At 44.2% G+C, this 27,065-nt stretch overlaps 1 protein-coding gene across 2 annotated transcripts in view; it reads right to left on the reverse strand.

The window, feature by feature from the left end:
• LOC1280064 (protein O-mannosyl-transferase TMTC2) overlaps nucleotides 1–27,065 on the reverse strand; it is a 163,518-nt gene that overhangs the window by 23,850 nt on the left and 112,603 nt on the right. For both annotated transcript variants that reach the window (XM_061662923.1, XM_061662924.1), the window contains 2 exons: nucleotides 24,855–24,969; nucleotides 8,752–8,837 (listed from right to left, as the gene is read on the reverse strand). In XM_061662923.1, the coding sequence (XP_061518907.1) occupies nucleotides 8,752–8,837; nucleotides 24,855–24,969 (201 nt within the window). The remainder of the gene's footprint in view (nucleotides 1–8,751; nucleotides 8,838–24,854; nucleotides 24,970–27,065) is intronic.

Raw genomic sequence — 27,065 nt, forward strand, 5'->3', positions numbered from 1 at the left:
CGCGCACCGGAACCAAAGCACGCTGGCAAACACACACACACACACACACACACACACGGTTGACACAGTGGGCCGCCAGTGGATGTGGTGTAAAGGTGGGTCTTAATAAAATATAAACTAATTTATAACCCGGCGCGTATCCGTCAAGGGCGTTACCTCTCGGCGTTACCTTCCCTTCCCGTTCCGGTGGAGCGTGTGGTACGATAGAACGGACCGTTGGTGGTTTGGCGGAGAGGGCGTCCACCGTCACCCATTGCAATCAGCGCCAGCGTTGCGTGTCAACGTCCGAGAATCAACAAAGTGCTGTCCGTCGTGTGTGCGTGTACCCGCCACGTTTACATTTTATCCCCTTCCATGCCAACCACTCCTGCTGGAAACTGTTTGATCAGGGCGCTCATTTGGCTTTGGCGATGGACGGACCTGCCCGCCATCCATCGTAAACCGGCGACAGAGGGCAAACATTATCACTTGGCGGGATTTGAATTGATTGCCGCTGCAAGTTGGCCGCTGGTTTTTGGCGGACAGGGGACAGGGGAATGGATAGATGGATGGATTGGGCACCGTGACCGCCGAGATGAAGGATGATGCTGTAGCGCGGTAAAGTGGTTGCACGGCCATGCCCCGGAAGGGCGTTCGGGATCTGTCGGATTTGATTGATATGTTTAGCGCGTCCACGCGCCCCAACTCGACGGAAGATGTTTGTCTTCGCTCGCATAAATTATCGACCGACTGGGACTTTGGGATGGTAGGGAAGGGGTCGCTTTTGCGGGATTGAAAGTAAGCAGATGGGCAAGGATTGATGTAAGCAGAATGACGATGTGCTGATAAGTGTTGAGCAAGCTATCTTGAAAATCCCACATGTACACAGCTGTACAGTGTTAAAGTCGCAGGTGGAGCTTTCGATATGAAATATTTAGCTGCAGAAACGGGTGTTCCAGGAAAATTACTGCAATTAATACTTCAATTAAAATAAACTCTCCATTGCCAACCGGACTACAGACACAGGAGTTGAGCCTGCTATTGCCATCTGTCAATAGGCTGCCTCGCTCAATCTACCGAGACCTCAAAACATCAGTCACTGCTCGGTACATAATTTACTTCCAGCAAATTCCCACTCCGTAAACGATTAATCACTTTGGGGTTTCCTTTCTCGTTTCAAACCCAGAAAAGGGTTGAGCAAAAAAAAAACCCTGGTTTGGTTCATTTTTTTTTCCTTACAACTTTTTCGTCCCCAAAGTTTCCCCAAAAACCCTTTGGCAACTTTGCACAATTCTATGGCCGAAATGGAAATGAATGAAAAACGGAAAAGAAAGCTCACCAGCCACACACACAACAAGAACGAAAAAACGATCAAAAGTAGCCCTGCCTTTGAGTAATCCTGCGCCTTCCCTTCACCAGGACGGGACTGAACTTCTCCTCGGAGCGCGCTGGGAGAAAGTTTACCTCTTTTTCTAAAGATCTTGACGCGTTCTCCCACTGCCCGGAAGTGAATCTTACCGGGTGGTATAATTTCAATTCAATTTCCGCTTTCTCGCCCACATCCCATCCGCTCACGGATCTCGCACCGCTCTCAAACTGTCAACCGTTTTACATTAATGAAATCATCAATTTCACGCACACCTTTTTTTTCCTACGAAGGGATTCCAAACCGGCACTGACGTGGGGGCTGACGGTCCGAATTGAAGAAAGGAGCTTCGTTTTACATTTTCTCTTCTCGCTTTCTCGTTTCTGCTGCTACTGCTATTGTTGTTGTTGTTGTTGTTATGCGGTCGATTTTTGGCCCTGTCGCTTTCGACAAAATGCGTCCTTTTCTTGGGACGACCTTCCTTTCACATTGCTTCTTTTGCCCGAAACCTGGGCAAACCTTTTTACCGGCTGGTGAGGATCCATCACCGATGGGAGAAAGACATTTCAATTGGTCAACCCATTTCAGCTAACGGTGACCAAATTTTACTCGTGGGAGTGTTCAGTTTCAGGACAGAGGTAGAAAATGTTGAGTTTGTTGAGGCAGATGGACGGAATCACATCGTTTCTATCGCCCGTTTTCAACTGGGAATAAGTGTGTGGTGCTGTGTTAAGGTGCGCTACCTTGAGAGTATACTTTCGAAATGGTTAAGCGCTTACTAACGACATGCAAGTGGGGAATATCATTTTCTGCACTATATCTGTCGAATGAGGTCAGGACATTTTTTGCTTAACCCCTCAGCTTCTAAAGGATACCTCAGCAGGGCAAGGAGTTGGATAACGATGACATGTGCTTTCAAGATCTTCACATAGCGTGGAAAAGAAAGACGTTTGCTATTGAATGACGCTTCCATTGGATGGTTGAAGTTGTCGTGGATGTATATAATATGCATGCTGCAGTCTAACATGTTGGCTATACAGAGGAATGGCTTTTTCTGTGACTCGTAGTTGTTTCGGGAAACATGATAACTTGCATTGCGGCAGAATTCGATGGTTTCTACCATGAATAAGTTTTAACAGGAAGTCAAACTGTAACAAAGCTTATTAATATTTTATAAAGTTAATATGTAGGAGACAGGTGTCCCTAAGGTTAATTGTATAATGTTTTGACGAAGTAGCCAAAAAAAAAAACAATAACACTGTTAACAATAACAATAATAGCAGTTCTTTGTGTAAAACAATATCGTATCACACGATCTTGTGTAGCCAGAATATTATATTTGCCACAACAGAATAAATACTACTTGTTACGAACCTAGCTTCTCCGGCAGGCCACGCGTAGGTTTGGCCCTCAGCAAGAGTTGCAGGGTCGTAGCGGAGGAGAAACAAACAGCAATTATGGACAGAGTATTTGATAATTTGATAAACCAGTCCTTCCCGCTAGTTCCTTCTAATCCAAAGGTTGGGAAGCCTATGCAGACGGAAGGGGGTGGTTGGCTCGGAAATCCAGGGGCTCTGTCCTATTTTGGTTATTGGAATTAAAACTCTTAACTCCAAGAGCTTCTGCGTTTGAATCTGTCTTTATTGAAAATATCCGTTCGGACTTGATGATTTGTGTTTTCGGAAATATCTTATTTTGAAGGATAGACAATCGTTACTAGGATCAGATTGGTAAAAAAAGAAATTTACCATAGCGTGTGTAACACTAGTATTAGAGACTTTAACCCGACTTAAATTTACAGGGTTTTACTACTCACTTTCGAATGTTTACATCATTATTCACCACCTCCTAGATGGTTTGCAACAGCTGCCAAGTGGTGCATTTGCCTCATAACAAAAATTTCAGTTTTGAACGCCCGGTGACATTGATCGTAAATCGATAGTGTAATTTAGATTGTCACAAGCGCATCTGGCGGTGGCTAGTGGAAGCTTTTTTTGGTCATCGAGGGAATGAGGGAATGACGTATCTCAAAATAAAGTGGTTGTTTCATAAATTTTTGACCCAAAAATGAGTGAAAATATATGTATTGATTACAAAACTTTTACAGTCGAGTTTAAGTATCAAACATGTAAAAATAACATATTTTTGAAAATCAAACTCCCATTAACGATTAGGTTCACAAAGAACTACTTAACTCAATCTAGCTTGAGACGTGTTGAAAAACATGTGTAAGAATTGAAATTGTATTATTATGCAAATACACCATTTGAACGCTGTTGAAACACTGTCTTGAAATGCTCATTTGAAAGCGTCTTGGAAAACACTGTAAAATATTTCATTACGCCATAGAAAAAAGTAAAAGAATTTTTAATTGAATGAAGGTATTGAATGCGAACAAACGTTATGCTTTAATTTGCAAAAAAAAACATCACTTCTTCATAAAAATACCTACACATACACCCAAACAATTCAATTCTAATCGATCCGATCAACCTTACGCACGCTCCCAGATTGATTCGACCCAAGCTTCGCGATTATCCGATCGCTTCCCGTCCCTATCCTCTCCCCGCTGGCTAAATCGACCCAATCAAACGGGGTGTTTAAAATTAACGATACCACCCGGTTCGCAGTTTTCCATCCCTTGCAGAGCAAGCGCGCAAAATAAATTGTGATTAATGGAAGGTAAAATTTGCAAATTACGGCGCAAAGGGACCGATATGCACCGAGTGATCGGGTGACGGTGGTGGTGGACCACCAGCTACCATCGTGCGGGATAATTAAAGCCATCGGGTTGGAAAATTGAAAAGCATGTTTTTGCACGTTCCGTCCAGCGTTCGATGGGATTTCCCAGTCGCTCAAACACTCTCACCGTCCTCCCCATCGTGGCCGATGCGGGAGACAGTTTATTGGTACGATTTTAATGTGCGTCTACCGATTGCTTACCGCGGGCGATAAATTCAATCCGATCGCTGGCCGATGGGGATGAAAGTGTCCCCCTCTTTTCGTATGTGTGTGTGTGTGAGAGTATGTTGTTTTTAAGTGCATGCGTTCAATATAGTTTGCCAGTGCTGCCTAGGCCGAGCTGCACCGTGCACGCTGGGAATAGATTATGCAAACATTTAGCCCCAGCTAACCACGAAAACCTGTGCGGTTCGTGTGGGGTGAGGTCGACGGGTTAGGGCAGACCAGCAGGAACGCTTCCATCCCGAGGCTAGAAGCTCATTAAAACAAGCTCACCCTCACGTGGCTCCGTTTTGTGTGCGCCCGTGTGCATTCCCGCAAGCGGCCACGAGTGCTCTTGTGCGGGGTTGGGGCAAAAATCCTTAAAACAAGTAGGGTAATCATGGTCAAAGGAAAAACCTCAACAAACGCTGCCAAGCCATGCCTGTTTCGTTCGCCTCGCTTGAGCTATATCGTTCTAATGCTCGGTTTTGCCTCCCTCTTATAACCGCTTATGCAAAACTGTAACAGCAAAGTGTATTTTTACGGCAGAACGGTTTCACCTGTGATGTGCAGCTTGGGGGGTGCTAGGTACTCACTTTGACCTTATGATAGTGATGCTTTTATTATGAAAGCTCACAGCACCTTTTCAACATTCGCTATGGCTGAGGTTTTTATGCTGCACTAAGATAACGTTCACCTACCGCAAGTAGTTTTGATTCTAAAAAAAATTACTACAGCTCGCATGAAATGAGCCATCATTGAGCGAACGCCTAGAGCTGATATTTCCGGTCAGCTAAATCCGGATCACCCGGCATCACTGCGTCCCTCTTTACCCTGCGTCACGGATGAGCAACAACGCTGCGGGTGAAATAATTTTCGGTCTAATTAAATTAATTATGCATGTGTGAATGTGTGCTAGCGTCCGACGCTGCCTCGTGACGCAAGGGTATGAGCTCCGGCGTCCCTTCCATCCGAAAGCACCATATTGCAAGCCAATCATCTTCTCACCGAGCCGAGGTGTTGAATCGACAGCGAAAACCCTTCCTTTTTTGGCAACAGCTCTGGTGACTATGAAAGAGAGCTATTTGTGTGTGCGTGTGTATGTGTGTTTGATTATCACCCGGCGGCGAGTGTGCCAATTGTATGCGCCAGCATCCGGGCGAATGGAAGATTCAACAACCGTGCCGGAAACATGGTCGGTGGTTTTCTGTTTCCTGCCGCCAACCGATCGCACGGGAAATGAATACGGGCGTGCGCACGCGTTAATGGCGATGATTTGTGATAGTTTTCGGCAGTGTTTAAATATTTGAGAGAGGCAAGATGAGTACTGCGTGGTACCGGAGTGAATGTACCAGCGCATTGCAACTATTTTAACATAGCGAAATGTAGAAAATAGTAAGAAATTCACTACATATGCCATTTTAGATGAAAATAATATTTCCTGTTTTAACATTCTATACAAATTCTTTATATTTTCCAAGATGTTTTCTAAATCCTGTACTTCGGAAAATATATTGTCGAGCAATCATTAGTTAGTTAGTAAAGCGAACAGTTTAGATTGAATTAATGTTGATAAGAGTTAAATAAAACAAATGATAAAACCAGTGCAAGAGAGTGCAAACCTAAATAAAAGTAGTAACCTGTTTAAGAACCTAATGCTCAGTATCATGTTTAAATATAATTAATTATTGCCAGCACAACATGTTAAAAAGAGGTAGAGTTTCAAAGTGTAGTTTGGGTTGGGTCGATTGGCTTCGGTACGATTAGCTAATTCTATAGATTTAAAGATCTTAAAGTTCTTAAACAATCAATCATAGTTAAGATCGAAAGAAGAAAGTGACTATTAAAAGCCTAAAAATGTGTTATTCCTATAAAAGTATATCTTTCCCATTTTTATAAACAATTCTCTCCTCAATTGAAATCATTTTCTCGTCGTTGTTAGCATCGCAATCAACCCAAGAAGCTTACGTGTTTTCAGAAAACCGTCCTGGAGCAAATGCAAGCTTGAATAATACAGTACTTGCTTCGCCGAAGGAAACAATTTTCACTGAAACACAACGAATACTCCATCGTAGGGTACAGTACATTCGGGCTATTAAGAAAAAAAAAAATGACCTTAATACAGCGTACACCGACTTGGTAAACAGAGCGACCGTACCGCACCAACGAGACAACCGAGCGACCGCCCGAAGTTCCTTTGCTGTGCCTCGAGCCACTGCCGCTGTAAGTAATCGTAACACTTCACTCGTTCGACATCGAAATCCCATCAGAAATCCCTACGGACACACGCAGAGCGTGTGCAGGGAGTATGTAGAAACATTTGTTACTAATGTTCCATCCCTTATGCTATTGCATCACCCGAATAAGGGGGAATAGCGAACGTCGCAAAAAAAAATCCCCACTCCTACGTACATCTCCAGATGTGTTCACCGTTGACTCTGTGTGTGCGTGTGTGTGAGTGTGTTTTGCCCCGTTTCGGTATGGAATTGTTCGACAGGTTGTTTTGCGAAACCCCCATGCAAACGTGAAACATGTGTGTGCGAGCTTTGACGTGCCGCTTGACAAGTGTAAAGCATGTTTGTGCTGCCACAAAAAAAAGCTGGGAGGCTACTGGACTACTTCCTAGAGTAGCAGAGAAAAAAAACATCCAAGTATTACGACATTGGAACGAAAAGTGCCAGCGGCACAATCAGTGAACCGCACTCGGTTTCGGTAGGGACGGGTTTCAACCGAAAATTTCCAACCGGAAGACAGATTGCACACGTTCGGACGGACACCTCGCTTTACTCCATCACACCTTGGAGCGTCATTAGCTTTGCGATCGATTTTTGCTCACATCGACAGCCACCCGTCGGAATCAAAATATCTTCCCCTAAGGACACACGTCACACACACACACATACACACAGCGCCAACGACGACGTGCGCTTTTTGAAAAAGGGAACAAAATGTATAGTCCATCGCTGCTGCCGGTTGCGATGGGGTTTACTTTCGTTTTTTGTCTGTCCCTTTCGCTACATCACGCGTCGGCTGGAGCTTTTACAAGGCGAAACGTCGGCTTAGTGTCACATCTTGCTTGGTTCGGGAGTGCTTTTCGTACCTCATCATCGAAGCCCTTTTCTCCGCACGCCCAACTGTGCGGCCCCGACACCGATACGCATCGATTTACTGACCAACATCTCCATTTACTTTCATCGTTGACCCAGCCGCCATTCTTCCCTTTTTTGGGGGCAGAAAGGAAGGAAAGAAAAAAAGCAAGCTGGAATCGGGACAGGTCACAAATTTCCCTTACTTTATGAAAGTTCCAATGATCCTGCCACCGGGGGTGGAAGAAGATGTGTTTCGACCCCCGGAAAGGCACACACACTTATCCTATAAGTCACACTAATTGACGTGGGTTTTCTCGCTCACCCGCATTCCTCCCGGACGAGGCGCACCGAATGAAGACACTTTCCGACCGACCGGTTTCTACACACACACATACACACACACATGTATGCCCGATTTTGGCGCTTCTCGTTTTTGGCTCCTTCCGGTGCCATGATGATGGAGCCATCTCCGGTGTGGAGAAGAGTAGTCAAGACGCATCAAGAGGAAAAAGGAAGGAAAATAAAACGGAGCGCCCAAGCACAGCAGATGGTGCCACGGATTGCTTCCATGCTTTTTCACCCAGCGGGAGGACGACAAAACGACGCGGGCGCTAGCGAAAGGTTTGAGGAAGTCTTATCAACAAACCCTTCCTTTCCCTCTCTTTCTCTATCTCTCTCTTGGAGCGTGTCGATGTGTGTGTGCGTTTGGACGAAATTGGATTTTCTCTACCATCCCCAAAATAAGAAACCACTCAGCGAAGCCGGCCAGCGTCACGGCAGCGTGCACGGGACGGTCCATCCGCTCCGTCTCCACGAATGGAATGCCAATAGGATTTAAGGATCTTTGCGCCGGGTGAAGCCGGAAGCAAGAGCCCGGCCCAGGGGAGTCGAAGGGAGGAAGCAAGGGGGATAAAATAAGGGTAAAGGACAGAATTCTTTAAGACTTCCACTAACTGACAGATGACGCAAGTGTCAGAATATACGCCCTTTTACTCGTTCGCTCGCTGGCGCGCTGCGGGAGACTCAGCAACTACGGTTCCAGCCGGTGCGAACCGGTTGCCCTTCTTCGCTGGAGTACCTTTTTGTGTGTTTGCGTGTTTGCGTGTGTGTGTGTGTGTACGGAACATGCCGATATTTCGTCCCGTTGCTCCAGGTAAGAGCTCGAATGTTTGGGCCCGGCACTAGGAGACTTCGAGGGAAAGTAAATCAGAGCACACACAGTCACCTTTACGGTGCTTCTGGATGGAAGATAAGGTGAAGATCACTCGAGGCTCTTGGGAAGGCCTCCGAATCCGTAAGGTAAGGGCGAGAGTGAGGTGTGTAGTGACGGCAGGGGAAAATTATGTGCACACATATTATCTGGGAAATACTTACGTGCCAGCGATGGTCGAAAGCGTATCGCTTTTCGAAAGCTCTCCACAGCCTCGTTGTAATCTTGCTGGTTTTGTAGCAAGATCCCTCTGTGGGAAAAGGAAAATGGGAGAAAAAAAGGGAAAATAGAATTAGTTTTGAAGTGTCTTTGCATGGCAAGAGTACACTGAAAATAGAGTTTGATGATTAAACATAGAAACATTCGAAAAATTGTTGAAATTTGTAGTAGCTTGGGATGAATTTACACTCATTAGTTTTAAATTTAGTACAAACATTGAGGTACATAATCTATGACACAGTTTGTAAGATTTATCTTTAGTAGACTTATAGATTCAACGAAGATTGAAACAAAATTAATACAAATTCTAGAGCCTTGAGCATTAAGCATCAAGAAATAAATCAATTTTAGTCACATCAAACTTTATCCAAAAGAATAAACCTGAAGCCAGCAACATCCCAAGTATTTGTTTCTAAAGCTTCGAAATAACATATAAATGCTTTCTTCTTGCTGATCTAATCGTCAAGATTCAATTTTTGTACGGTGTGGTGTTTTGTTTAGTAAACATAAAAAAACATCTCTTTAATTTCGTCCTACCTCTAAACACCGTTAAACTGAGTTAAATTGTAGACGGAACATAAATAAGCATATTTTATTATTCGCCCTTGTGTGCGTTTTACTCCACACGCACCTTCGTGAGCCAAAAACGGCCCGATAAAAACCACGGCTACGCTTTAGACCCGGCTGTCTTCTACAAGCCCAAGATTTCTCTTCCTTTTTTTCAATTTTATCGCGAAAATAAGCGCGTGCCACCGGCTCAACCCTCCCGGCGGGAGCCGGGAATGGAAATTAGCTATTTGTTAAAACATTTTATTCCCTAATTCGAGAATGCCATTGCTAGTGCTTCTGTTCGCCAGCGTTCTTTGTGCGTCTGTCGGTGTGTTTCTGTTGTCCCCATGTTCATCCCCCATCTGTGGTGCGTCTGTGTGCTGCCCGGAAAGCGGCGTCCAGCACCACAGTGCCGGCACTAGTTTTGGCATTGTCGCCGGTACCACGGGGTGTCGGCTTGAATTACCATCTAAAACGACGACAACGAGCACCAAACCACCTTTGGGGAGGGAATTATCTCGACTTTTTGTCCGCAGGCGCAGATTTTAGCAGGCAACCAACGGAACACGGAAAGGTAAGAAGCAGCAGACGGTCTCGGCGCGCACGGAGCAATTCAGCTGCAGCAAGAATCTTAAACCGTCGTGTAATGCTACCGAGCCGGCGTTTGCAACGGCGAGATGCTGCGTTTGTTTAACCGTCCACTTTTTCTTATTGTTCTTCCGAATCCGGTTACAGTCGGTGCGGGGTTGCTTGCCTGCCCAACAGCTCCGGCGTGCAAATGCAGCAGACGTAAGCGTGTTGATAGCGTCTAATTTTCTCGTAAACTGTTCTATTTTTCAACCACGAAGCTGTTGAATAGTTAACGTTTCGCCCTTGCCGTAATGGAATGGAAGTGGTGTAGGTTTTTTTGTTCATTCTCGTGAAGGATTCAGCGTAGTCTTATCCATTCACTGCAGACGATCATTTGGCGATGGGTAGAATGCTCAGGTAGGCTGTAGGACCGTTCTTTTGATAGAAAGTGAAATGAATTGTTCTAGTGTACGATGTATTCTCCTTTCAATAAGTTGCTTTCTATTGCATTTCCATGTTCTTAGGGCAGTTTCATTCATGTTTTTCAACTGAAAAATGATATCTTTAAAGAAATATTGGAGCTATACACACCACAAAATGACAATAAAGTTGGTAAATGTTTGGTTCTGAAAAACATTTCCAGCGAAAAGATTATTACCATTCCTCGAAAAACTGAAGCAAACAACGCTCAACCTCCGAAAGGTTATGCAAGACGCGGAAGAAAAAGTTATCAGCAAAAACAAAACAAAATAGGAGAGAAAAAAACTAGCGAGAACAAAACAAATGCACAGATGCAAACATTCTACGCGGCCTTTCCCCACCCAAGCGCACTGAAATGGAACTCGCCAATGCATTTCCCGAGCAGAAGTATTGTGAATACGAAGGAATGCGAGCAACAAAAAAAAAAGTTTATTTTAATCAAGACTACACCACAAAGCTCAGCGGTAGAGGGAATGCAAGAGGCAAAGGGGGGTTGGCAGTGGTAGGGATGGGTTTGAAAAATATAAATAACTTTACCCTGCGGGTTCCTAGTTTCCACGGCTACACCACGGCTTATGGTTAAAAAAATTGAAAAAAAAACTACAACAAAAAGGTGAGCACCAGCGAAAAAATGAAAACCAGAACAAACTGCAAACCGGACGGCCTTCGGGCACAGGAATGTGCGATAAGAATTAACAGGTTGAGGAGCGCAAGTGCTGATTCGTGTTTTGCCTGTGTTGTTTTCTCCGCGTTGTGTGTGTTTTTGTTGTCGCTCGCAACACTCTTATGACCTCATCCTTAAACGCAGCAATGCAAAACACTTCCGGAGAGCAGAACTAAAAGGCACTCCTTTACTTCGCTGCAGAAGCTTAAAGTATCGCTCTCGAACACATACACTACACAGACAGCTGGGTGTATTGTGAGATAGATGCAATTAAAAGTTTAAATGCACTCATGCATGTGCAGCATTGCAGCCCACTGGCAGGAAGTTGTAGCAATAATGCCTGCTGGTAACTTCTGCGCTCCGGCGAAGCGTGCTGAATGCGGCTTGCGGGTATTGTTGGGCCATCGCGCACCGCACCAGATCGAGACCGATCGAGATGGTTCGGGTGGTCGAGTGGGAAAAGATGTAATCTGCGATAATATTTCCACACCGAGGGCGTAAGCGGTCTAGCGATAATTTAGTGGCTAGCCACACACATGCACACGCCCATGGCTTAGTCGTGCTGGAGCATTGGTGGAGGCGAACGGTTGATGGGGCCGCCGATAACGGCCGTCTAACTAGAGGTGGTGAGTAGTGGTTTGCAAGGAAAATTGGCCTTCGAGAGTAATGCTTGCTGATTGTATATTACGTGCAATAGGTTGGTTTGAAGAGGTTTCAATAGTTTATAACGCATTAAAACTGCTACATATTTACAGTATTTTCCTTTAAATCAGCTGTAGCCAAGTCGTCAAATGTACTCATACATAGTTGATAACGTAATTTAAATTTTAGACAATATTCCTCAGAATGGCAAGTGATTGAATATCAAGCGCGTGATTTGTATTAAAATAAGGCTTCCTTTAGACGTCATTTCAGCGTCCAATTCGCAATGCATTGTCAGTCACATGAAAAAAACATTGTTTGGGTCATGCCATAACCGTCAGCAACAGCCTAATCCACTCGAAACTGTATCACTGAACTTTTTTCTATGATAAACCCTTCAACCTTTATTTCAGCAAAATCCTCCATCGAAGCATATTTGCCCTTGGACACCTCAATAAATCTGAAGTATCTTCGTGCGAGAAGTGCTTAGTGCTCTGTTTGGAGCGTGAAGAGCTTTACATAATTAATTTCAAAATTACACCAAAACACACAACCACACACCTAGCTCCAACCAAGCATACAAGCTCGAGGATGCTATGTTTTTTTTTCACCCATTGCATTCAAGTGCCCTCCATTTGAATCGCTTCAGCTCGAAAGCAGGTTTTTGTCATCGTCTCGCTCGTTCCCCATGTGTCCATGCACCACGACCTGCCACTGAGTGAGTGCCCATCCATCGTTGCCCTGTGCTCATTCACCAGCAAGTGGTTCGAATTCCGATCGAATGGCTTAAGTTCCGCCCCACGTCGAGTGCCTTTATGTTCTACCGGGCACACATCGATCAATAGTTCCTGTTCCTGCTGGTACCAAATAAAGGGTAGCGCTACCACTCCAGCCCCAAGCATCAGACTCTCAACACACACACACACACACACACACACTGACACGGTGCTCGTTGTCGTGTCATTTGCATGTGTGACTTAAATGCTTGATCTCAAGAAGGTGTCAATGAATGGCCTGGATCGCGATGGCAGTTGTGCTGTTGTCGAGAGTTCGGGGCCCTCCCCGGATGGGCACATCGTTCATTTTCACGCCCATCGGCACTCATCGGTTGGCAGGTGCCATCAGACACCATCATCTAACACATTCGCACACACACACAAACACACACACACATGCAAACACTCGGGGGATTGAAATTCGATGAATATGCATTATTAATCAAACAGAGCCCGCGTTCGCGAATGTGTGCGCGAGTGCGGCGAATCAAACGTGAGGCGGATCGAACGAGTACTAACGACTGCCACTGACATCTTGTCGGTGCCGAGTGCCGGGATGCACTTGAAAGTTGATGTGGTCCGGCAGTGGGTAAGGGGATGCCGTTTTGGTAAAGATAGAGTGGAGAGTGGTTGTGAGATTGAATTAAAAGAGAGACAGAGAGAGAATGAGAAATTCATTATGGTAAGCAAATTTGGTTAGTCACAGTTCACAGTGGTTTACTTGGGAGCAATTGGCGGACTTTTTGTTTATTTATATACTAAATATTTTAATTTGTGTGTGTGTGTGTGTGTGTGCGTGTGTGTGTGCGTGTGTGTGTGTGTGTGTATGTGTGCGTGTGTGTGTGCGTGTGTGTGTGTGTGTGTGTGTGTGTGTGTGTGTGTGTGTGTGTGTGTGTGTGTGTGTGTGTGTGTGTGTGTGTGTGTGTGTGTGTGTGTGTGTTTGTGTGTGTGTGTGTGTATGTGTGTGTGTTTTATAGCATACAAATGTTTTAAAATATATTCAGCTCGATCCAGCCAAACAATCTATTTCACTTCAGCAACATTTTTTTTTCAGTGCTTTACTTTCATTTCATTTACTAGTACGGAATTGTGTTTCATTTCTCCATTATCAAACCACTCCATAACGTAACAATATTTTCCTATTATTCAGTTCCTCTCATATGCGTTTCATTTACTTGGTCTACACTACCAAAAAATTTATCTAGGGAATTATTTTACTCATCATCTTCCTCTGCATCTACTCCTTCGAATTTCTCCAAAATAGGATGGAATGGTTCAACTTTAAAGCTAATAACTTCAAAAGGGGCAGCTAGGGGCAGCTGAAATTTTCAGAATATGTTAACAACACATTGATTCAATAACTTACAAAGTTTCAAGAACAGGAGATTACAGGAAAAAAAATGCGAAGTGTCTAAACTTTCAGAGATGTATAATGCTTGGGCTTATTTGACTTTTTTATATAAAATCTCAATTGTTTGATAATAAAACAAAACTTTTAATAACACTACGTGAAAGAGGAGAAAAAAACCTTTACGAAAAGTTACGCTTTCGACCATGGGTGATTGCTTTGATATAATTAAAATTTAAGTAAAAACATTCTCTAATATTTCATATGAAATACATGTTTTACGCATTTTTTTAGTTCAAATCGTCATATCTTAAAAACTAATCGACGAAAAAAAGTGAATTTTTGGATTTATACTAAGTAACTATCCTACTTTTAGTAGTACTACTTAATTTTTAAATAATACATTTTTTTTATTTGTGCCTAATGTCCGCCCTTAGACTATCGTGCAGTTGTTTGAAGAAAAGTATCATGCAAATTTTGTGTTACTGTTCCTGAAACTAAATATGTGATTCTAATATGTTTGACTATTTTTTGATGAAATATGTTTTGAAAAAAGGTTACTTTTAGTTAGCTTGGTTTAATCCAAAATGCTCTCTGAATAAAGGATTAAGAATAATTTCATTACAATACAAATAATTACATCCAACATTGTCTTAAACGTCAGCCTTTAACGGTGTACGGCTATGAGACTTAAAAATTTTAAAACATCTCTGGTGCTTTAGTAGATGATATACATTTATTCAGATGTAATAGTTTGTGCATAAACATAAAGAGTTTCAAAACAACTACACGAGGTAACAGTTATTAAGCTGTTTTATTGAATGCTTCAAAAAGGCCCTCCTTTATATATTCCTTTCCGGCAGACACTCGCAACTTTAACAACTTTAAAGCCCTCTCCCCCGCTGTCCAACTGCTGCCAGTGAAGCGAGCAGGCAAAACAAAAGTCAAAACATCCTAATGTTCGTTCGCTTTCGACGTCCATCTGTGGCATCCCCGTACTGCAAAACCATTTGGGAGTGATATTTTCTCACGAAATTCAGATTTATATCCCAGCTAAGCAGATTTATCTGTCAAACTAGCATGTTACCATACATGTTGCAGAACGTGTCCCTTTAAGCACACGCTCAGCCGGAACGGTACGGCCGATGGTGATGGTGGTGTATTTTTACGGTTGTTCAATTTCATGCCCAAAGATTTCGGGCGGCCCTGTTACGGAATGCCGGAACATCCCAAAAAAAAATATGCGGAGCTTGCTGGAACAGGGGGGAAAACACGGGCCAGGCGGAAAGCAGCACAGAAACATTCTTATAAATTCATAATTTTATCGTTTTTTCCACACAGACAACAGCAAAAAAAATACACACACATACACGAGAAATGATGCATCAATGCTGAGATTTTGTGCTTTGGTCACGGGACACGACACCCAACATGAGCCAACCAACTCACATGACACCCCGCCCAATATGACGACACATTTCCCGGCTACCATCTACCGGCATTATGTTGGTGATGGCAGGGAGGGCTGGCAAAATGGGATGGCTGTTTTTTGGGTGAGGTAGGTTGCTCGGAGGGGGGAGAGGGAAGGATGAGTAATTTATTATGCCACACATGAATATTTACTCAGTACGAAACGAATCCGTCACGATGTTTTACCGTCTAGCTGGCTGTGTTTCGTACCGTTGGCAACAGTGTGCTGAACACGCTGGTTAAAAGGGTGATGGAGCGCCACCCTTCCCGCTTCCTTTCTGACTTTTCCACCCAACTGACCGTGCCGTATGGGTTTGGAATGGTACAGGGCATGTGGCTGTGTGATGTTGCTGTGGATAAATCTGCTATCATTTTCTCGTCAGTCCAGCTCGATTAGCCCGGCTGCTGGAAATTGGTGCACCGACCGCTACCCGAAAAACAACGACCAAACGCCCCTCCCGGCCCGCCCAGTCGAACAAATGACGTTTGATGGACATATTCATAGCAGCCAAGCAGCAAAGCTCTCCTCTGACTCCTCTTGCCCTTTGCGCCCGCTCGGCAACGCTGTTGCTGGGGATTTTATTTTCCTCGTGCCTCGAGCCCCAACTAGGAGGGACGAGGGCACGAGCGACCCGGCACTGACAGTTTGCCTATTCCTGGCTCCACTCCGCACGAGCTGTCTCATTCGTTTGAGATCTCAATTCTGACTTTGGCAGCAGTGTGTGTGTGTGTGTGTGTTTGTGGGTGTGTACCGAGAATTAAACGTGTGCGGTTGATGCCTCTTCATTTACGCTTTTTTTTCTTCTCTTCTTGTTGAGTGATATGGGAAAAGGAGCTTTTCTCTCTCTCTCTCTTTCTATTGCGAAGGCAACAACGCAACTTTAATGAGTTTTAATAATGAAAATGAATGAACCAAGTACCGGGAAGCTGAAATGCTGACACTTTTTCTCTCTCTCTCTCTCTCTCTCTCTCTCTCTCTCTCTCTCTTACTGTCTCTCTCTCTCAATCTCTCTCTATTCCGAGAAGATGCTGCTGTTTGCAGAGTCTTCCAAGCAGCTTGACACGTGTGTTACGTTGAATAGCCTGACAGTTGGGAAACGTTTTGGTTTGTCAGCTTTCGTGCTGGGCAGATAGACAGCTATCAAAAAGTTAGGTTCATTTCTCAAACGTCATTCGTGAAATTTGTGAAGCATTTTTAATATTGCATTCTGGATAATCTTATGCAGTTTTAACGGAACCATCTATGGAAGGGCGAGATTCAACTGTGAAAAGTCAATGCTATTAGCTGATAGCTAGATTATTCCACGAGTCATCGGCCTTTTTTCCTCTCTTTCCATTTGATCATGTCATCGTTATGCGTTATGATCTCAAGGGATAGCATGGTTTATGACTAACTTGTTAGAATTCGCATGATAGTTAATAAACGAATCGTTTCATAATTTTGTTCAACAGTTCAGTTTCTAATAGCTCTATGAATCAACGAGCTTCTCTTCCTCAATTAGTTGATCCTTTTGCCACATGAGCAATGCTCTGAAATATTTTAATGTACCAGTACATGTCCAGCACACTCATTCTGCGCTTTTTCGATTGCTGTCAGTTTTAATCTATTTCTGGAAAGATTGTATCCATCCTAGAGCAATTATTTTGTATTGCTAATATTCCCTCGAAACTGCTAATTTCTAACGGCCGAACTGAGCGCTGTATATTTCCAGGAAAAATTAATCGTTTAATCTCGGTACTTCGATGTTGGACGATCAAAACCAGTCGATGATACTACGCTGAATCGCCGTGGGCCAAGGCAAATTTGCATGGTGGTGGCTAGACATACCCCGGGTTTCGAAATATACCTTCCAACCAGCACATTCGAAGCACACATTTATACGCTGAAACACTAACAACACTTGGAACCGATGGAGAAAGTTTGCCGGAAGCGTAATTGAAGCTGTACGGCACACGGCTCGGCGAAACGATTTTAAGAGTAACCGAATAACCACGACTAATGCCGTCAGACAAACAAGCTGCAAATCTTGCAATGGCTCCAGATTGCTTGATGTGTGGTGCACACAATATCGATCGAGCCGTTCCATCGATCTAGCCTGGCAATTTCCGGACAGACGTTTTACTGGGATCCTGTGCCGACGATACTGGGGTCAGTACGTTCGTGCGGGCTGTGATTGCAACTCGAACTTGAGCGAACTGCAGCATCCAATTCCGAGACTGCATTTGGCCCAGTGGACGGATGTAATTTATTGAACGAAGCGCCCCAACGTCTGGGCTTCCTTTGCGGTGCGTTCGGCTTCATTTGCCTGTCCAAATAAAATGACGTGCAATTGTGTGGCGAACGTCACACGGGGGCGAGCAGCAGCAAGGGAGTAGTAATGAATGTTTGACCGAACGAGCGATAGCATCTTTTTCGCAATGGGTTCGTACTGGTGGTGCGTACGGGTTTGCGGCAATGCAATTGACCATGGTCTGAAAGGTAAGCAACCGCCCTGCCCGGAAGTCTTGTTTGCTGGGTTAATTTTCCGGCAAGCTTCAAATAGTCCAACACGCTCCGGGAGACGGTGCGATCGGTGCAAACACAATTAACTGTTGATACTTTTGCATGATGGACGTTAGTGGTGCTGTAAGACACCGAAATCAGTGAACAGTGGTACTGCAGGGGTTTGATTCGAAGATATGTAATGTTACATCGATTTCGAGCCAAAATCGCCTTGTTTCTTCGTGGCGTACCTATTGGCCCATCGTGGCACTTTGGCTCTATTGCTCGAGCCCATGCCGGCGTCTTGCGAACCGAACAGATGGTGGCAATTTGAATAAACGAAGGAAGAGCACGTTTCACCACCGATCGCTGTAGCTACAAGAGCTATCATTGGGGGCAATAGAAACAGCAGCAAAAGAAGCTGTTAGATGTTTTTTTTTCTCTTACGCAACATATTTCGAAAGAAACACACGTGCTCACGAAATACTTGGCGCTGTGTACGTGCAAAAGCGTGCCAGCGTGTAGGGTGGGATGGAAGGCAAAGAACCACACCGACCATTTCCGACCGTGAAAAATGAAAACAACCACCGGAATGGAACATGAAAAAAGTATGTTGCATCCACACGTTGAGCCCATTTAAAAGTGCCATTACTATCAGTGTAATCTCTACTCGCTGTATGTGTTGGTGTGTGTATTTGTGGTGCTACGTAATGCACGGAATGTTCGCCCGATGTGGGATATGGTTGTCGGTCGAGTGCGTTTGTATCATTTGTTTTACCGCACACAGACATATCGTGGCACCGTACCGAAAATGTCCACCACTGCATGAGATATTTTATGAAGCGCGCACCACACCCACAGAAAAGCAAATAAAAATAATCCTCAAAACTAGGACAGTGGGCCAGCCATGTCCGTGTGTCCGGGGGTATTTTATTTGAGCGTACATCTTTTTGCCGCCATCCCTGGGATCCCTGTTTGGCTGTGTGGAAATGATCGTATGTTATTATGTATGCGTGAGTTACATAGTGTTAAAAAGTTGTACTATGAAACCAAAAGTATACTAGTGGAGTGTTTTTTTTTTCAAATGTTTTATGTTTAATATTGAATAAGTATTGTTTAAAATTAATATTAATTTAACTAGAAAAGAACCGTAATTTCAGATTTTTAATTTTCAACTGATTCTTATACACATTTTTGAAACATTTCACACCAAACATTTAAATAAAACGTTAAAAAAATATCCACACATGGTAAGGATTCCGTGAACTTATTCCACAATTCCATTCCACAGTCATTCCAACCAAACTGGAGCGCCATCTCGGTAGCAAAAGAGCGGACCAAAAACGTACAACTGGCCACAAAACCCATGCACGGCACACTCGCGTCCACCGTCAAAGATACAGAGGCTCACAACCCAGCCGACAAAAAAAAAAATACCAAAAGCACAGCCGATTCTTGCCAGCGCCAGCGCCGAACACCGTGCCAACCGGGGGAAAGTAATTTATAGTTTTAGAATGTGTTTATTTAATTTGTTCGCATTAATTTTTAATTTTCATTTTGCGAAATCGTTTCCGCAAGTATTTTTCGACTTCAGCATACGGCTTGGAAGCCTGTTGATGAGTGTGTGTGTGTGTGTGTGTGTGTGTGTGTGTGTGTGTGTGTGTGTGTGTGTGTGTGTGTGTGTGTGTGTGTGTGTGTGTGTGTGTGTGTGTGTGTGTGTGTGTGTGTGTGTATGTGTGTGTTTCAGTGTACGGTTGTTAACGGCCAGTGTGCAGGCAGCAAAGCGCCAGCAAGAGCCAAACCACGAGACGATGGCTGAATAAACAGCATGCAACAACAAAAATGGGAAGGGAAAAAACACACAGAAACACACTAAAGCGAATGCTTTTCATGGCGAGGCCGTTTGCTGCATCGGGGTTTCAACTGCACCCGGAATTGCACTTTTCCCTTTCGGATGTGTATGTTTTTGTGAGAGTGTGTGTGTTTTTTACATTCATTTATTTTGCTGCCACTCATTGGATGCGCACCAGTGCAGGCTTGCCAGTTGGGAAGCGGATTTTTATTTTTATAAGCTTTTTGGGAGGTTGTTATTTTTGTGTATTCTTTTCAAACCCCTTCTTGCGCCACCAGTCAGTTTGGTTGTTTGTTTTCTGTGCAACCGGGATTATGTTACAGAAAAGCTGTGAAATAAATATGTTTTTTTGTTCTGTAGAGTACTTTGCTTTGCTTTCGCAATATAACCATTGCTAAAAATACTATGAAATTTAAACTTTTTGCAGTTAAAGTATTTGTTCTATATTTGTAAAGCCCTTTTATTTTACATTTATTTGATGCTGGCAACCAAAAAGAAAAAGCAAAGGCAAATAGTTCACTAGACCACTTTTCATATCAAAAGCTCTAGGCCCTTAAATCATGAAAACTTAGCTTTGTTAGGTCGTATACTAAAGAAAAAATAGTTTTTTTTGTTCTTTTTTTGAGCTTTTTTTTAACCAACGCATCCCATTCACTGCTCTGACGTTCATGAACATGTTTGTCATGTTTGAGCATCACCGTAGTGAAGAAAAAGCACTCAGACGAAGCTTTATTATCGCCTGCCCCGGAATCTCCACGCCTGCTGTTAGCACAAAAGATTCCCAGTGCCCTCGATGCCACGTGTCCCTGTCGCCCCGCCGCCAAGGCGGAACGTACGTTCTATTGTTGTATTTTTCACAGATTTGTCAGCGGCCTTTTTCTACCTTCATTTCTGCGAACTTCTCTTTTCTTTATTAGTCTACCCTTTGGCTTCCTCCATACTGCAGAAGCAGCATCAGCACCGCGCCGCCACTGTTAGGCCGTACAGCCGTATGCAGTGGGAAAGATAATTCTCATAATGAGCACCGTTTGCCGTCACAACCGGTTGATACACGATGCGCACACAATAGACATCAGCAGAGGTTGGCTGGTTGGCTGGCTGGCTGTTGCTGCTGCTGGTCCCATCATTTTGCTTCACTGCTTTGCCCCGCCGGTACATTGGAGCACCATTGTCACGCGAAGGAAGTAAACATCATTGCCTTTTTCACACGGGTAAGTTATATCCATTCCTGCAGCAGCCCGGATTCTACCGCGTAACAGGGAGTGAGTGCAAAAGCTTCCGAATGGTACGAAGCTGTAGAAAAGAGAACGAAAATGTGCATACATTCCCGTCTTACGACGGACGAAAGCGAAGCTCCTGAAACGAGCAAAGCCGAGCATTGCTTTTACCTTTGCAAGAAGATTTGCACTTCAATATAGAAAGTACATGCAAAAGAAGCATTCAGAAAATGACTGTTACGAAAAAGAACGCCCATTGCGACAGTTTTGCAACGTTTGCAGCACAACGCAAAGTAGTTTGCCAAAGATCTTTTGCCTTTTGGCTTACGCTAGGCGTGCAGTCGACTAGAAGCGAGCGGGTTTTTCGAGTCGCTTTGGATTATTATGCACGCTACCGTGGACCCGCAGTAGTCTATCGCTTTATGACAACTTGTGTGCGGAAATGCTGGCGAAGACTTTAATCTTTGAAATGGTTTTTTTTCCGTTTCACCCAGCTGGACCGACTCACGTACCGTGGATGTGGTTTATGTGCATGGTTCCACCTTTTCGCTATCAAGCTGATTGTGTGCGATATGTTCCAGTGACACATTTAATCACTCCAAGCTCCTTGAACGCCCATTGATCAACGGAAACGGATGTTGTGAAGAAAAGCCCAACGAGGTACGACTCGGTGCTCTTCTTTTCTCCGTCATAGCCGCCCTACCAACTCAATTCACAGTTAATTACCCACACATTTATGTGACACTCTTCATCAGCTCTTGACTCTCCGGTCAGCGTGCTCGGTTTCCATGCCGTACGAGCTACGTCAGTATCCCGTTGGCATTCTGTCAAAACTGTCCAGCTCGAATGCTGGACCGGTTTCGAAGAATTGCGCCCGTATTGACCAGCGTTCGGACGGATGAAGAGTTGGAGAGAGCGTGTTAAAGCGAGGCACTTCCTTCCGAAGCCACTTCGGCCCTCCGTACTCTGGCAGTGACGGGTGAAATGTGTACTGCTTGAGATGCCGCATTGTCATGGTTGCCACTTGATTGCTTATTATATTTGGCTCGCTTTATTTCGGGGCACCAGGAATGAAAGGACGTGTCCGGTGAGAAGTGCTCTGGAAGATAAGTGGAAAGAAAATCAATTAAGCCAGTCCAACACGGCTGTCCAGTTGAATAGGGTTTGGACCGAGCGTTACAGGTCCAAGGACTTGGATATTGGGACGTTCAATGTAATCTTCCACTTGCTATATGTTTAAGATGTGTGAGAAATGCACGAGAGATCACCGTGCATTTGATTTCAATTCAATCTTAGTTGAAGACTAAATAATGATAAAATCGCCTAGAGCGTCGAACACTCCCCATGTTTAATTATTAAAGTCATGATAAAAGAACCAACCAAAAATATCTGTAGCTAAGCTTTAGGTCCTTTGCAGGAACTGAAATACAACCCACACGATGTAATCACAGCCTTCAAACAATCAACTCCAATGCTTTCATATTTGTTTGCGTCATTCCATCGGCTTTCGGAATGTCAACATTTTGGCTTTCGTACTTCCCATTTCTTCAATGTCAATGTTTTCTCCATCAGTGCTTTCTTCGTCAGTATCTTCCCTTTCCCCTCTCAAGTAAACGCTCTATTAAGACGAATAAAGCATCCCAACGCCGACCGAACCTGTACCACGACTGTACCACCGCCCAAGAAAGACAGCCGTCTTCCACACGACGGTTCCAGCGTACGTCACACGGCCTATTTATCTTTTGTGCCTTTCGGGCAAACAAATATATATTTTTGCTGCGGTTATTTATCTATTGTTTCTCGCATCCCTTCCGCTCCATTTCCATCTAATGCGCCGCATTCCTGGTCCGCATTCCCAATGGCAATGGCGTGTACGTGTTGGACACGATAAAGCTGTCAGCGCGCGTTTTGTCCCGCTCGACGTGACAGCGGTTCTGGGAAGATGTGTGAGCATTTTTGTTTCTTTCTTCTTCTTGCCCCGCGGGCATCTTATGGCGTAAGGTGCCGACACGTTAATGTGGCTTCCCTCCCAGCCATTTCTTTCGTGGCGAATGGGGAAAGAGATACCACCACCACCACCACCACCGAAAAAAAGGAAGCTTCTATTCTATGCCTCCCTAAACTGTCCGCAAAGGGCGATGGGGGTGATGGGGAAGCAGAACTTAAAGATTACGGATTAGACCGAGGCACAAAGAATAACTTCCCGTTGTGCCCACACACACTTTGATGCGGGTCGGGATTTAATAATTCAAGTTCAACTGGTCTTTGCTTTGGGAAGCTGTCGAAGCGAACACACCAACACCAGCTTTTCCACCGCGGAGAGAAAAAAAACGCCCCACCCCAGTTTGGTCGCTGTGTCCGTGTTTTGCGGTTGCTTGTGGATGGATTCGTTTTAGTCGGCTTTAGAGAGGCGAACCCCACCCGGCGAAGCGGACGGATCGAATGAGTTTTAGCCGCTAATCTGAACCTTATGAAAGGCTTTGATGTAGGATTTTCAATCAATTGAACCTTTCTGCTGCCCCCTCCCGCCCCCCGCCTCATGTTGCTCTGTTCCGCTGGCTGTCTCGTTCGAGTGTTTGGGATTATCGTTCGATAGGAGAAGTGTTTCTTTTCCAAAGAATCTTGTTCACTGCCTGCTATCCCGCTGCTTTTGAGTCAAAGCTTTAGATGGTATATATCCGGCGTTTTTTTTTTATTTTTCTTCAGGTCGTCTTCCCACTCTCGTAGCAAAGTCGAGAGTTGTCGATTGGAAACGGTTGAATGATTCAGGCGTTCGCTTCGGTTCGGCTCAAGCCTTAATAAACAAGCGAAAACTTCTGCACAAATCACAAGTCACAGTGAAACACACACCAACACACATACAGTGAATGTGTGAGGCAAGACATAGAAAGGGACGGGTAGGATACGAAAGGTTTCGTAGATGAAATCTTCAAGTGTGTATCCGCCTCCTGATCCCAGGGTTTTTGCTGGGTGTCTATGTGTGTGTGTTTTTTTCTGTTCGAGGGCTGAGCTGGAGTAGATGGGATGCTTCCTTCCTATGCTAAACTAATAAATAAAGGAAAATTTATAGGCTCTAGACAGCGTCACTCGGTCCCCAGGATGTTGATCGTACGGAATATTGATCGGGTCTTTTATCTTCACACCGGCAGGATGTGGCATGCTTGCCGTTGGTCTCCTCTCTCAAACCACCAAAACATGACAACCTGGACCGATGATACTAGCGGCGAAAGATGCGGAAGAGCAGCCGGCCCGACACAGGTCGGGGCCAATGTCAGATAGCATTCGTTTCCTTTCGATTTTCTTTATTTATATTGATCGCCTTCCTTCTGTGACGCCCCAATATTGCCTGCTGTCCGGGGGTTTGCGCAAAAGCCCGGCCTGTGCGCTGTGGGTTTCCGGTCTGTGCGCCCTCCCTTCCCACAAAAGGGGCCCGGAATGGAAGGCTAGTCATGATTTTACCCAGTGCTCCTTTTGAAATGCTTTTGGACGCACGGAAATAAAGTGACATTATGGAGAGGTTATCTTATTGAGTTTAGCATTTCAATTGATAGATTACGCTTGCTGTGCGGGGCGGGATGTCTCGGTGGTTTGTGCTGTTTTTGCGCCAGCTTTGGTAGATATCCAGGCGAAAAGCTATAATAGGGGAGATCTCAAGGTTTTTTTTTGTTGTTGATAGAAAAGTATCCAAAACACAACATAGAAAAGGTTTTTTTTCTTCATTTGAAGTGGTGAACCTGATGGCACATTTAAATGAAAATGTATTGCCAAGATGAAACGTTTCAGCATTTTTTCCCAGGCAGAACTGCAAGATAAGGCAAAAGTGTTGCCATTCACAGCGTTAAATGCGGTCAGGTTTAGGTTTCATTCGGTGTGAATGTTTTGCTTTTCTGCACGAAAAAGTTTTGCACATGAAAGCAAAACAGTGAAATGATTTTCTCCTATCGATTTTCTATTTTTTTACTTAAATAGGTTTTGATCGGTTTCGGTTGCATACTTACAGATTATAATGTACATCCGCCATGTTGGGGCGATGGTTGAGTGCTGCTTTCAGGGCCTCCTTGGCTTCCTGATAGCGGCCCTGCGCACTAAGGACACTTCCTAAATTTCCGAGAGCTGTAAAAGCGGATAGAAAGAGAGAAGGAAAGCGGAATTAGTATACCGTACACCGTGCGAGAACAAAAACTAACTTCACTCATTAACGATGACGCAGAAGGTCGTATAAAGAAGGGGCAGAATTACTACATTTTCAACCGTTATACACACAAAAAAGGTCATTGCACAAAAGGAACCGAAAATTTAAACCCATTTACGTGGTGGACTTTTTAGAATGGTGATTTGCTCGCGCTTCTACTGCCTCGAAGGACGCGCAAGCAAGTGCAGCATAACGAAGGTACCGGGAATGGTGTTGATAACAATGCAATTAGGGAAATTATCACTCAAAAAAAATGGAACACCCACCCAGGGATGCCCGTTTCGGCGGCGACATTAACAGAAATTACCATTACTTCCAGCGTTCAGGTAATGGCGATGGTGGAAAATTACTTTTTTGTCCCATTTTGTCCATCACCTGGTGCGGTCTGGTGTGTGCTTTTTTTGCTTATCAACCCAGAAAACCTTTTTTAAATTTCGTTTAGGTAGCAAAAAAGGTCAATATTTTGTTAGGTTAGAAAACTCTTTTACGATCTTTTCTTCGTAATTTTGAGACATTAAGCGAAGACGGAAAATCATTTCTAAGAACATAAAGGCAGTTCCATCAGTCATATCACTCTGTTTTCAAAAGCGGTTCCATATTGCGACAACTCGTTTCGCAAATGTTGACACAGACACTCGTTTCTTCGTTTTCGGATAAATCACCAATGTGCCCACAAGCAGGGGGTTTACCGCAAAGAGAAGGTTATTATTTGTAGTGAAAATTGAATTTTCCACCTCTGTTCGATCTCAAATGACCTGCGGTTCTACCACAGTGCCGGATTATGGCAGCTGACGTTTTGTCATTCTTGTGGGTCTAGGGAGCTACCGCTGTGAAAGGGGAACCGCCTTTTTTGTGGCACTTGTCACGAGCCGAAGAAAAGCGAAGCACGCAAAAATGGTGTGTGAATAAAGAAGTGAACTTACTTGCCAACAAAGAACAACCGACTGATTATTTCGTGTAAAAAAAAGTAAAAATATCACAACGTAGGGACTTTCACGGAACATTTTGGTGCCGTGACCAGGATAAGTGCCTGATTATCGGTTCAATTGTGGTAATCATAATTAGTGCAAAAGTTCTCGCTTGTTCTTTTGTGTGCGTGTGCGCGTGTGCAACGTATTAAACAGTGTGTTTAACGCAAGTGTAACAATGGCGACGGCGCGAGAAGACAAAATTCGTGGCAAAGAGCAAAAAAGAAAAAACATTATAGATTCGATGCGGCGAATCGATTTATTCGTACAAACGTACACTGTGGACAAGATTCATGAGGTGACCACAAGGCTCGAGAGGCTCGAGAAAGTGTGGTATGGTTTTGAAGAAGTTCAAGAAGAGTTAGACAAGCTAACCCTTGAGGGAGACAACGCTGAAAATGAAAAGACGCGTGCAGAAATGGAGGAGCTATACATGAGTGTTAGATCCAATCTGCTACGGCTGAAGCCATCGTCTAATCCAATAGTCAGCGACGTTAAACCGGTACCCATTGTGTCCCAAATGAAATTACCAGTAATACAATTGCCTGAGTTTGGAGGTGATTTTAATGATTGGTTACCATTTCATGACACGTTTGTGTCCCTGATTGATAAATCAGATGAGCTTTCTGGTGTGCAAAAGCTACATTATTTGAAAGCTGCGCTCAAAGGTGAGGCAGCACGGCTAATTGAGCCAATTCTCACTACAGATGAGAATTACAAAATTGCATGGCAAATGTTGGTAGACCGCTATGGCAATAAACATTTGCTTAAGAAACGTCATATCCAAGCCATTTTGAGGCTACCGAAGATTATCAATAGCAATCTAGATTTATTGCGACGCACTGTAGATGATTTCCAGCGACACACATTGGTGTTAGAACAACTCGGTGAACCAATAAAACATCTTAGCTCATTCCTTGTTGAGCTTCTTAGTGAGAAATTGGATAGTGCTTCTCTTGCGGCGTGGGAAGAAGCACAAGCGGATAAAAGTTACACATACAGTGACATGGTTGAGTTTCTGCGTAAGCGTGTGCGTTTGTTGGAAACGC

This window comes from Anopheles gambiae, chromosome 3, assembly GCF_943734735.2.
Source record: "Anopheles gambiae chromosome 3, idAnoGambNW_F1_1, whole genome shotgun sequence".
NCBI classification, from domain to species: Eukaryota; Metazoa; Arthropoda; class Insecta; order Diptera; family Culicidae; genus Anopheles; species Anopheles gambiae.